This window comes from Coffea arabica, chromosome 2e, assembly GCF_036785885.1.
Source record: "Coffea arabica cultivar ET-39 chromosome 2e, Coffea Arabica ET-39 HiFi, whole genome shotgun sequence".
Taxonomy (NCBI): domain Eukaryota; kingdom Viridiplantae; phylum Streptophyta; class Magnoliopsida; order Gentianales; family Rubiaceae; genus Coffea; species Coffea arabica.
Window position 1 is genome coordinate 69,683,574 of NC_092313.1, and position 12,643 is coordinate 69,696,216.

The 12,643-nt window shown below is 36.1% G+C and overlaps 1 protein-coding gene and 1 pseudogene across 3 annotated transcripts; both read left to right on the forward strand.

Annotated features, from left to right (window-relative positions):
• The first annotated feature begins 453 nt into the window (after positions 1–453).
• Positions 454–3,865, forward strand: LOC113732800 (nuclear transcription factor Y subunit C-2). Of its 3 annotated transcripts, none has more exons than XM_027258786.2 (3): positions 454–868; positions 1,249–1,337; positions 2,580–3,865. In XM_027258786.2, the coding sequence occupies exon 3, from the start codon at positions 2,607–2,609 to the stop codon at positions 3,387–3,389; it is 783 nt and encodes a 260-aa protein (XP_027114587.1). In that variant the 5' UTR covers positions 454–868; positions 1,249–1,337; positions 2,580–2,606; the 3' UTR covers positions 3,390–3,865. The 3 variants fall into 3 exon arrangements, with proteins under 3 accessions (XP_027114587.1, XP_071936939.1, XP_027114586.1); XM_072080838.1 differs by lacking the exon at positions 1,249–1,337 and adding an exon at positions 2,354–2,485; XM_027258785.2 differs by lacking the exon at positions 1,249–1,337 and having other exon boundaries at positions 455–868.
• A 1,134-nt stretch (positions 3,866–4,999) lies between these two features.
• Positions 5,000–12,077, forward strand: LOC113732801 (nuclear transcription factor Y subunit C-2-like; annotated as a pseudogene).
• Positions 12,078–12,643: the final 566 nt, after the last annotated feature.

Sequence of the window (12,643 nt, forward strand, 5' to 3'; positions counted from 1 at the left end):
ACACCATTGGATTTGAGCGAATAAATGACAAAGAAATCCACAAACGCAATTCTACGTCTATATTTCCACATCAGATGGGGCAAGAACTGAAAATCAATTTTTTTTCTTACTATTTATGCCTTATATAAGGAAAGCAATGACAGTTGACAATTGACAGTTGGTGTAAACATTTTTTGTTTTTAATTTTACCCTTAGAAAAATTAATTTTTTTACCTTAATTACCTGATCACATTTGTCTCATTACTACTCTAAATATTGCAATTACCAAATTATCTATTTTTTAATTGAAGAAAAAATTACTTATAAATTGAAGTTTGCTAATGAAAAATTCTTATAAAATTTATTTGTGCAAAAATAAAATTTTACAAATTAGTAAAAAATAATAATAATTTATAAATTACACACACATTAGATGTACGTTTATCTATAGAAGATGAGGGAGAGATGTTGTAATCTAAGCCTCTGCATCTTACGTTATTTTCTTTACATTAAGCGCACACCAAGGTCCAAGAAACTAGTTTTTGTGTAGTTAAGGTCCAAAAAGGCCATAAAGCTAGAAAGGGGGCTAACAAAAAGAAATGAAAGGGTAGGAAAAAAAATGAAAAAATTGGGGTCCTCCAGAATCCATGAGAGATGGAACTCTCTTTCAGTTGCAGAACCAGACAATCATTTGATCGCCTCTGTTGTCCTGTTGTCAGTTACCAGAACCTAGACCATATCGAAACCTCAAAAGCGGACTGACTTTCTTGCATTTTTCTATGTAACGTACGGAACCATCTCTTAACCTCGTGTCTTTGCGGAAGATTTTCTTCTACTCGTTGTCCTTTCACACCACTGCAGCCCGCATAAAAAATTTCCGATTCACCAGGTACCCTTTTGTTCTTTCTCTGTGTTCTTATGTTTTCTTGAAAAGAAAAAAGATAAATTACAAAAAACTGAGAAAGCCCGTATTGGAAAATTTTCTTGGTGCTTGTGGGATTGTGATTTATTGATTTTTACAATTCGGGTTTGAATTTTGTTTATTGTCCTTGTCTTGTATTTGGGGTGTGATTTTATGTTTTCGTTAGTAGTTTCCAACGTGCATGACTGATGTATGTATAATACGTTTTGCTTTGTCCATTCATGATTATGAATTTGTGTGGTTCCGTTAGGATTAATTTTCTGACTCTCACCGTACAATTCTTTTTATGCTGGCTTTGATGTTGATGGGTTAAGGTAACTTTTGGCTGTTTGTTTTTTGTTTAAAAGGGAAAAGGGAAAAAGAAGAATTTGAGAAGGGGCAAGGAAGATGCAGGGATGGGGAAGAGAAGACTAAGAAATTGAAGAACCGAAAACGTGTAAGACCCAAAAAAAAAAGGACTTTAACCACAGTACCGTAGAATAGGTGTCTATGATCCTCAGGTGATTTTTAGACTTAATGGTAGCATAGAAGAAATAAAATGGAATAAAAGATGGTAGGAAAATGACATGCAGGTTAAGTTTTTTCTCATTCAGTTTTTAGGTCTGTTTGTATAGCTTTTGCCGTTTATAGAATTCCAGTTATTTATGATGCTGAAATGAAAAAGAATCACTAGTGCTGCCTGAATTTCTGTTGTGCATCACTACAAGAGAAAGGGCTTTTTACCAGGCCGAGATTGTGCTGCGAAAAGTAAAAGATGTGCCGCAAAAGGTTTTACTTTACAATCAATAAATGGTGCTTCTAGAAAATCACGAAGTGATTTCTTGGTTGGATTTGGAAGTTAGATGGCAGTGTAAGAGGTGCGCTGACGGTATATATATATGATTGGAATGTTCGTGATCGTAACCCAAATCTGGCATGGTGGATTAGCCACAAGGGAGAAATGTGGTTTGATTGACTAATGCAATCTAAAGCAACTAATCTACTATGTCTTTTGCTTCAAAAATTGAATACTATTAGATGTGCTATGCTGGAATATTATTATCTGCAGTTGGTAGCCACTTCTTTGCTTCTTGCCTGATTTGGAATGGCTTTATGTTCAAGGTTAGTGGTTGTAAAAACTAAGAAGTCTCTTATACAACGGTTATTTGAAAATTTTGTCGATTTACTCCCCTTCTGATTGCTGTATGGTTTCTTTTTCATTTTCTAGTCAGTTGACGTCTGGATTGATTGTCGGTGTATGTGTGTCTCACTCTGGTTGGTTGCACATGACTCTGTCATTGTATGTGTTTGTGAGTTTTGCTTCGATTGTTGTGGCAGATTGTAGGATGGGATTTGCAGTTAAAACCTACATGGGTTTCCTGCATTTATTACATTCAGGGTTCTGATAAGGCAACATTTTTGCTTAATGTATTATTCTTTTTGTGTCAGTTGAAAAGTTCTTTCCACATGCAGGTGTGGTGCGAATTAGGATGTTATGAAGGTGGTTTTCAGTGAACAGAATTTTACTTTGGGAAATATCAGAATATGTTTCTAAAAGGCCCTCTGATAATAGATGGAATTTCTTTGGAAAGAAGTGAAATAATGGTCATTGCTGACATAAAATGCATTGCTTTTTTGTCTTTCAAGAAATTTCTTTTTTATGAACTATTAAATGACTTTGTGTTTATCTTTTTGTCAGTGAACTATTCTATGATAAGCAAACAGAATGGATAAGCAAGATCATAGCCAGCCGCAGGTCAGTGGCATAGTTGGTGGCATGCCTCAGCTTTCGTATGCCACGAATGTGTACACTGGAAATCCTGGTCAGGGATCATTGGTGACATCAGTTGTAGCCAGCCAGCCTACTGGTCAAACAACAGGAGTTCAGATTGGAGAACAACGTGCATACCAGCAGATACACCAGCAGCAGCAACAGGAATTGGAGCAACAACTTCAGTCCTTCTGGGTAAATCAGCGCCAAGAGATTGATAGGCTTACTGAATTTAAGAATCATAGTCTTCCCTTGGCAAGGATTAAGAAGATCATGAAGGCTGATGAAGATGTAAGAATGATATCTGCTGAGGCACCAATTGTCTTTGCCAGGGCCTGTGAGATGTTCATCTTGGAACTGACTTTGCGTGCTTGGAATCACACTGAAGAAAACAAAAGGAGGACGCTTCAAAAGAATGATATTGCTGCAGCAATTGCAAGAACTGATGTATTTGACTTTTTGGTTGATATAATACCAAGGGAAGATCTGAAAGATGAAGCGCTCCTAGCAGTGCCTAGAAATGCAATGCCGTTAGGGGAATCTTCTGGTTCTCTGCCTTATTATTATATGCAACCACAGCAGATGGCACCGGCAAGGCCTCCTGCTCCTGGACTGCCCATGAACACGCCTGCTATTGATCCTACTCTGTATGGACAGCAGCCTCACCCCTACATGGCTCCACATTTATGGTCAGAGGCGACCGCACCACAGCAGCCTCAATCACCTTCTGACTCTTAGTCAGTAAATAGAATTATCATGGATTGATGGAAGTACGATTTGTTACTTATAGGTTCTCTACTTGCAATCTAAAGCTCTGTTTCCAACTTGCACTGCCAGCTGAAAATGGGTCTCGCACTCTGTATTCATGGTTTGCTTCAGATTTTGGCTCCTGCTTATTCCCCATTAGGCCTTATATTCTGCTTTACAGCAATCACCGAGGCAAACCTTGTCAAACAAGAAGGATCAGAATTCTGAGGGTGGTCAGAAAAGCAACTTGGGATGTCTAAATTCGTTATGTGCATATGATGTTGGGGAGCTTATGTATTTTGTTTATCCCATTTGAACTTTACTACCATATAGCTTGTTTTTCCTGATGTGCATTATTTTATGTATGTAATAACTATATATAAAATTTAGATGCGTTTTTTGAACATCCAGCGCTTGTTGCGTAGATGCTATGATACAAAGTGTAATGATGATATTGCATTTCTTGAGGTGTTTGGGAATTATTATTGTAGTAATACCAAAGTTGTGCCTGGTTTGCAGTTAATACTAGGAAATCCTCATTTGGGAACAGGAAGGTAAACAGATAGCCAAGTATTGTGAGACGATTTAGAGCCCGAGGCATCAGTTGTCCTGAATAAGCGATGGTGTAACGCTTCAGATCTAGCCACTGTTTATCTTGTTCTAGGTGCCTGTGGTCTGTTTTTTTTATATGCAACATTGTATATGCTCTCAAAGGTTGCAGAGGTCGTTTGTGCATTCCCTTCTCCAATACCTCTTATATGCTTGCTCTTGCTCTTCTTTGCATCTGTACCTGTTTTCTCTTCTCCCTTCTAGGGTTGAGGGGAATGATAAATTTTGCATGTCTACATAAATTTTTCTAGTTTACAAGCGGACTTAGAATTTTCATGATAAATATTCTTGAAATTCCCAGTCACCTTTGAGGGATACCATTTGAAATTAGTGGTGTTTTGCTTTAGTCCAAGGCCAGTTGTCCACAAAAGTGATTATCGTCTTAAACAAACCATTCACTTTTTTGGCAATATTTTTGAGATAGAAATGAACATTCTTATAGCTTGACTGTTGTTTAAAGCTACGAACGTATATATCCACATCTTTCTTGACAAGGATTTGAGAATGAACGTCAAAAGTCTACTAGACGAGGGAAGAAATGGAAAAGGTATGAAAGCTGCTTGAGAAACCTCTATGCATGGCAAGACTAGTTGGAATTATGAAACTAAGCTCAAGAACACATTCCTTCCTTAATTCTTTGGGAAGATGGGCATGAACTAGAGCATTGCAGGCTTATGCTGATTGCTCAGAGGCACAGGATGGCATATTTCTCATTTGTGAACCATCTAATTCAGCAATGAAATCATTAAAAAAAATGATTCAAACATCTTTGAACCACCATTAACATGCCCCATCTTAAACTAGCATACACCAGGGTAACCATTGGTAGGGAAAGAAAAGAGAAAGGAATGGGACAATACCAAGGAGGATCAGTTTGGTTCAGGGGCGGATTTAAGGTGGGAGCACTGGGGGCCCCTTAAATCCTTATAATATATATACATATTTAACTTAGTTTTGACTATGCCCCCGCTTTGCCACTTTCCAAATTTTATTTTCTACTCTGTTCCAATTTATCCCCCCACAGGCCACAACCACCGACATTTCTCTTTCTTACTACACAATTTATTGGTCCCACTGTTTTTGTCCCCACTTGGCCACTTCCCACCTTTCTTATTCCACACCCGACGTCTCTTTCTTGGTTCTTATTTTCCTTCCTCCATCATTTCGTTCTCTGGTTTGTTATTCCCAATTTTCTTCCTCCGTCATTTAGTCCGTTTTCCTTTCTCCGTCATTTAGTCCTTTGGTTTCTTATTCCCAATTTTCCTTCCCAATTTAGTCCTCTAATTTCTGGTTTCATATTTTCCCCTCAAGACCCCAACAGAACCACAATCGGGAGATCATCTACAACTCTACCACTGATTTGCAATTCTTTCCACCAATTTTAGAAGACCATCTGACCATCAAAATCAGGTTCTAACTTCTAAACAATTACTTCTTATTATTATTATTTTAAATTTGTTGGCAAATATATTTCTAGAGCATGAGACTATTACTGTTTTAAATAAATTTGAAAACTGATTAGTTAATGTAACAACTAATAAATGGGTTATTTGATAAATATTTTAACTTGTGAAATGGTGCTTTTATGGATTATGGATATATAATTTATTTTTATTTTCCTTGATTAGTTTCTTATATTGGAGTTAATGTAATGATGAATAGAGGGCCATTTGACATATATTTTAACTTTTAAAATATTCTTGTATGGATTCTTTTGAGTTTTTATCTAATTGACTTGATTAGGTTCTATAAGTTGGATATTCTTGCACTTGACATTGAATTGGATACTTATATTAATGACTTGAAATCAGCTAAGGAATTTCTCGATTTAAGGAAAATCTCTGATCTAGCTCAAAGGTTGGTAGAGACTAAGAGAGATATTGTGTATCTATTGGTTTATATGCTCTTAAAGTTAGCTTTGATTTTGCCTGTTGCTATAACTACAGTAGAAAGGGCTTTTTCATCTATGAATATGGTGAAGAATCGGTTACGAGATAGAATGGGAGACACTTGGATGAATGATTGATTGTTTAATTACTTATATTGAGAAAAATATACTTCGTGAAGTTCAAAATGAGAAAGTTGTAAACCGTCATCAAAATATAAAAACTCGTCGTGAGCAATTGTAAATAGTTTAGTTTGCTTTTGAAATAAAATTATTATTACATTAATAATTTTGAGTTTATTTTTTTGCGGTTTTCATGGATTATACGTATCATTTGTACTTGTTGGTGAATTTATTTATTTTTTTGCTAAAAAAACTAGAAAAAGAGTAAATAAAAAAAATTTAGCATTATTTTTGCCCCCACTAAGATCTCTTTCTGGCTTCGCCCCTGGTTTGGTTGGACTTTCGGTTCTTTCAAATTCTCCTTTAAAACAGTAAAAACTTAATAGAAATATTTTGAAACGGATACTGGCGGATGCACCACCGAAGAATTCGAAAATTCTTCAATAGCTCCTTACAATATTAAAGCTTTTGTTTATATTTTTCTAAAAATTGTACTTGCCCCCCAAGATTTTAGTAATTCTTTTATACCCCATTAAAATCTTATAAATTTTACAGTCATGCAATAAAAATAGTGAAAATGACAATAAAGACATTTCTAGGGTTATGAAATTTCTAACTACCCTTGCAATTGAAAGTTATCGGTTAATTAAGTGTTACCATCTTGGTTAGTTATAGCATAATTTTCAAATATACGTGATACATACTTTCACCAATGTACCAACCATATTTATAACTATCTTACATCTACTAAGATAGTATGAAACTAGCTATAGATGCATTAAATTCTATGAAATTGCTTAAACAAATCACTAAAGTCACAAAAGTGTAGCCCTACATTAGTGAGTTAACCCCTTAGTTTTAACACTTTTATGAACTATTATAGAGTCACAATCATTATTGATAAAACAACACCTTTAGATAATCACTATTAATGGCACCAAATTAATCATGATAGTAATAACAAAAGCGTCAAAAATGCCAAATAACTTGCTCAAAGAATAAGTTCAAATAACCATAAAAACTTCACTTAACAATCATAGAAGTTCATCCACTCACTAGGTTTACAAACTACCAAAACATAAAAAGTTAAGAAAACAAAAACCAAACTTGTATTATAACTAAATATAAGAAATAAAGTGATCGAAGAGATGTCACCTATGTTACTTGAGTTCCAATCTCTCCTACTTCATCCTTAACTTCATATATGTCCAGCTACATACAATGATTGGATGAAACTAACTATATTAAGTTATACTACACTAATGAACTAAAAAAATCTAGTGAAAGAATACATTTTGTGTAGTTTCTCTAGATTCCAAAGTTATAAAAATATGTCCTCAATCCCTCTATTTATAGATGAATTCAAACTCCAAATGAGTTATTAAAATTGATGTGAAATGTTTCTTGAAATCACTAAAAGTTGATTCTACAAGCCTCCATGATTTCATGGGCAATTCCTGCTGAAATTTGATCAAAAAATGGTTCAAAAATGTTGTGTGGACAAACTGTAAGTTACAGAGTAAGTTGCAAAGCCAAAATTAGGTTCCACAAAATGGTTATGCGGGGTAGGTCGTGTAACACCTCTACGTGACTACTCCCCTACAGGTTTGGCACATTTTGACAATTTCTGGAAATTGTTCTATTTTTGCATCAACTTGAGCTGCAGATTTCTCGATGATAGAAGTTGAACTATCTCTTGCACAACACATAAAAGTTGTTGATAATTGACTTAACTTTCCAATATATTAAGAATCATCTCATTGGAGCTCTATAGATTGATAAATGTCAAAAATACCCTTAATTATTCAGACCCCTATTTCAATTTTTGACATGACTGTATTTTAAATTTTTGACCATGAAAACTTATCAGTTGGATCTCGATATCTCATAATAAATGTATCTCTTTGTCTTAACTTCAAAGTGATTCAAGAATCATCTCAATCAAATGTTTGTCACTCAAATTATAGCCAAAATACCAGAGGCGTTGGAACTTTCGAACTTTTCTTCTTTTGAACTTTATTGCATTTCATACTTTGATCATTTTCCACTTCATGTTCATCTTAAATCACCTCAAATCATCAAGAATCATCCAAATATCTTCTCACTTTGTTTCATTTGATGATTGTGTAAGGCCTGGTGCAACCCAATGAGTACAAACAATTTCACAATGATGCACAAAGATATATCAAATTTAAGCACAATAAAGAAAACTTAATTAAAGAGAAAAGATAAGAAATGCAAACCAAATATCAATCCAATAGCCTCTTCAATAGATGGCGATGCTAACCAAGATATACATGTGAAGGCTCATTCCTTCCTCACCCCAAACACACTTTGGTTGAGCCAAGGAGTTTTACAACTATTCTAGATAACCCTCAACAACCTACACTTAAAAGATCACTCACCCAATTAAGAACTATTTTATACAAATGAGGCAACCTTCACCAAGGTTTTACCACTTCAAGTGATAGGTTCACCTTCACCAAGGTTTTACTTCTCCTAAAGAGTAACCTTCACTTGAGCAACCTCACAACCCAACTTCCCCAACCCCTTATACAACCAACAAAGAATCTTTCTACTCAAAAATCTCACTTGTAAGCTTGTATTTTGTGTTGGCAAAAGTCCTTTGTCTTCTTGTGCTTTGGGGTGTTTATAGAAGGTGAGAAATGGTTCCAAAAGGCTCTCCAACGGTCAAATATTAAATGCTGTCAAAACTAGCCGTTGGCCTGTCGGACGTCCGACAGCTTAGTCATCGTCCGAAAAATCAGTCAAGTTGTTGTTCGGACGTCCGATGGGATTTTATCGTCCGAGCTTCTGTGTCCGAACGTCGTCCAGAGAGTTATCAAATCTTCGTGGAATTTTTAGGACGTCCGATGAGATTGATGTGCGTCCGAAGCATGCGTCCGATCCATCCGGACGTCCGATGCTTCCTCACGAGCGTCCGACAGAATTTCCTTCTTGATGTTCTTCATCCTTTCGGACGTCCGATAGCTTCCTTTCGGACGTCCCACATGAGTGCCCTGTTTTTGCTTCTTCTTTTGTGCCACAAGAATCTGTTCTAACAAATTGCTCACATAAAAACATTAGCCCAAATCTACATTTTGGTTTGATAATCATCAAAACCAAGGATTGATCGACCAAGGTCAACAGATTGAATCATTAAAACCTATAAAAACATGAAGTTTAAACTATTTTAATCCATAGAAATGCAATTTTTCTTACTCAAACCACAAAATATAAAATTCACTAGAAAGCTAGTTATTTAGTTATTAAAATAATTAAAACACACAAAAAATTAAGCTATAAAACACACTTGAAACACATAAAAATACACACTTATTAGTTATGCTAGTGTTATGCCTTGATTTGTCAAGCAAATAAGGGCTATGTCGAATGTCATTGCACATGTTGGTTTGCAGCGTTGTATTTGGATAGGAGATTGTCCACTTATTGAGTCAAGAGTGAAAGACACTTTAAAAGCTGACCTATTGATTGGGGGTAGAAGGTTGAAATCGTGATAGTGGTATAAGGTGGCATAGGGTCATCGCTGATAATCAATGTCGTATCCTCTACTGTGTTGTGATTTATTTGGTTTTTCTTTACTTGTCGAGTATTGTTTATATCAAATCTATCTATGTAGCTAAAATTTAAGCACATGCGTCTCATGGAGTCATGTTAGCTCACTTCAATATTAACAAAATTTGCAAATGCTAGCTTGGATGTCGAGATGCCATACAAGTGCCCTAGCAATCAATAGATTGAACTTTTGTTGAATCTCATGTAAAAGGACTAGGAGTGAAGAGTGCTTCGTTTTTTCGGCTACAACTTGTTGTAACTTTTTCATTGTAAAATTCAATAAAATAATTTGTGTTTTAATAAATAGATTATTGTGTTAGTTAAATGAGCCCCGTGAGAGTTAGATAATCCACCACCGATAAAGCCTTGTTGGGGGGGGGGGGTGTTTGGATGTGACATCCGCGATGAGCTAATAGTGAGATTTTTTTGATAAATGGGAAATTAAAGATACTTGGGGATGGAAATGAGGGAATGGCTACAATACCTGAATTTGATTGAAGGCTTTTGTAGGACTATTGGGCAAGGTAACTTTTTAAACAATTGGTTTCTAGTAATGAAAAGAACAAAAATGAATTTGAGAAGGTGGCAAGGAAGAAGCAGGAGTGGGAATGAGATGACTGAAAATTGAATAATTGGACATTTATTCTAACACCAAAAAGATAAGGACTTTAGCCACACTACCATAAATATCTCTGATCCTTAAGTGATTTTTAGACTTAACAGAAGCCTGGAAGAAATAAAATGGGGTAAAACATGGTTAAAAAATGCTGTTTCAGTTTTTTTTTTCAGGGTTTTTAGGACTGTTTGTATAGCTTTCGCCATTTATAGAATTCCATTTATTTATATTTTAAGATGCTGTAATGAAGAAGAATCACTAGTACTGCCTGAATTTCTGTTGTGGGGGAGTATCACTTTACAATCAATAGATGGTGCTTCTAGAAAATCAGGAAGTGATTTCTTGGTTGGATTGGAAGTTATATAGCAGTGTAAGAGGTGCGCTAATGGCAAACGTAATATTATTGGGATATTCATGATCATAACCAAAATCTGGCATGGTAGATTAGCCACAAGGGAGAAAACTGGTGTGATTGACAAAGGCAATATAAAGAAACTAGTGTACTATGTCTTTTGCTTGTAAAATGGATCATTATTAGTTACTATGCTAGATTTTTTTTTTGACGTCCTGTCAAATGACTTTGTGTCTTTCTTTTTGCCACAAAACTATTTTACGTCAAGCAAATAGAATGGATCAGCAAGATCACAGCCAGCCCCAGGTCAGTGGCATTGTTGGTAGCATGCCTCAGCTTGAATATGCTACAAACGTATATGCTGGAATTCCTGTTCAGGGATCATTGGTGACATCAGTTGTTGCCGACCAGGCTAGTGGTCAAGCAGTAGGAGTTCAGCTTGGAGAACAGCAGCATGCGAACCAGCACCAGCAGCAACCAGAATTGGAGCAACAACTTCAGTCGTTCTGGGCAAACCAGCGCCAAGGGATTGAGAGGCTTGCTGGCTGCAAGAATCACAATCTTCCCCACGCAAGGATTAAGAAGATTATGAAGGCTGATGAAGATGTGAAAATGGTGTCACCAATTGTGTTTGCCAAGGCGTGTGAGATGTTCATCTCGGACGTAACTTTGTGAGCTTGGAATCAGGCTGAGGAAACCAAAAGGAGGATGATTCAAAAGAATGATATTGCTGCAGCAATCGCAAGAAGTGACCTCTTGACTTTTTGGCTGATGTAGTGAAAGATGAAGAAGATGAAGCACTATTATCAGTCCCTAGAAATGCAATGCCATCAGGGGAATCGTCTGGTTCTGTGCCTAATTACTATTATATGAAACCGCAGCCGATGGCACTGCCTGGGGCTCCTGCTGCTGGACTGGCCGCGAACAGGCCTGTGATAGATCCTCCTCTGTATGCACAGCAGCCTCACCCCTACATAGCTCCACACTTATGGTCAGAGGCACCCGCACCACAGCAGCCTCAATCACCTTTCGATTCTTAGTCGGTAAAGAGAACTATCATGGACTAATGCTTGTATATTTTATTAATTATGGCTTGTCTACTTACAACTCAAAGCTTTGTTTCCATCTTAATTACACATGTTGCTAGCTGAATATAAAGTCTTGCATTCCAATACTGTATTCTGTTGCAGATTTTGGCTCCTGGTTGTTCCCCAAAGGACCTGGATTTGATATGCAGATTTACCACAATCATTGGGGAAAAACTTGTCAAACAAGAAAGATCAGAGGGTGGTCAGAACAGCAACTTAGGATCTTTAAGTTTATTAAGTGGATGATGTAATGTAGAACTTGTGGATTTGTTTTTTGTTATGTGAACTTAAATACCATAATGCTCGTCTATCCTGATGTGAAATATTTTATGTATGTGATAACCATATATAAACTTTAAACGTACCGTTTTAACACCCAAGGCTGGTTATGTAGATGCTACCAATGAAAGCATGTTCTTTTGCCTGTTTACTACAACGTCTTATGATGGAATTGCATTTCTTGTGGTGTTCGGGAATTACCTTTGCAGTAATACCAAAGTTGTATCTGGTGTCCTGGTAATGCTAGGAAATCATCATTGAGGCATCAATTATCTTCAATAAGAAATAGTTTAATTTAATCAAACAAGATTTTTGAACACTTCAGATCTTGCCAAATATTCTCTTTTCTTATACCAAATGCCTATATTCCATTTTCCATGCACAACATGGTGTATACTGCTAATAGGTTGTAGAGGTCGTATGTGCATTCCTTTCTAAGATACCTCATTAAAGCTTGCTCTTGCTCTTCTTTACATCTATTATTGCTTTCTCTTCTCCCTTCTAGGGTTGAGGGGGCATAATAATTTCAAGTAGACAGATTTTTTTTTTTTTTTTTTTTTTGATAAAAGTTTTGAACTTCCTACACCCTTTAAGGTATCCAACCGTGTAGGGCTAGCTAACTGGGGGAAATCTCCTTTATAAACAGTAAAAATTTAATAGAGTTCGTAAGAATTTTGAAACAGATGTGGGGTCTCAATGGTTGAGGTTTCAATTTTC

Coding starts and splice junctions, on each gene's coding strand:
- LOC113732800 (XM_027258786.2), top strand. CDS start 2,607: ATGGATAAGCAAGATCATAGCCAGCCGCAGGTCAGTGGCATAGTTGGT.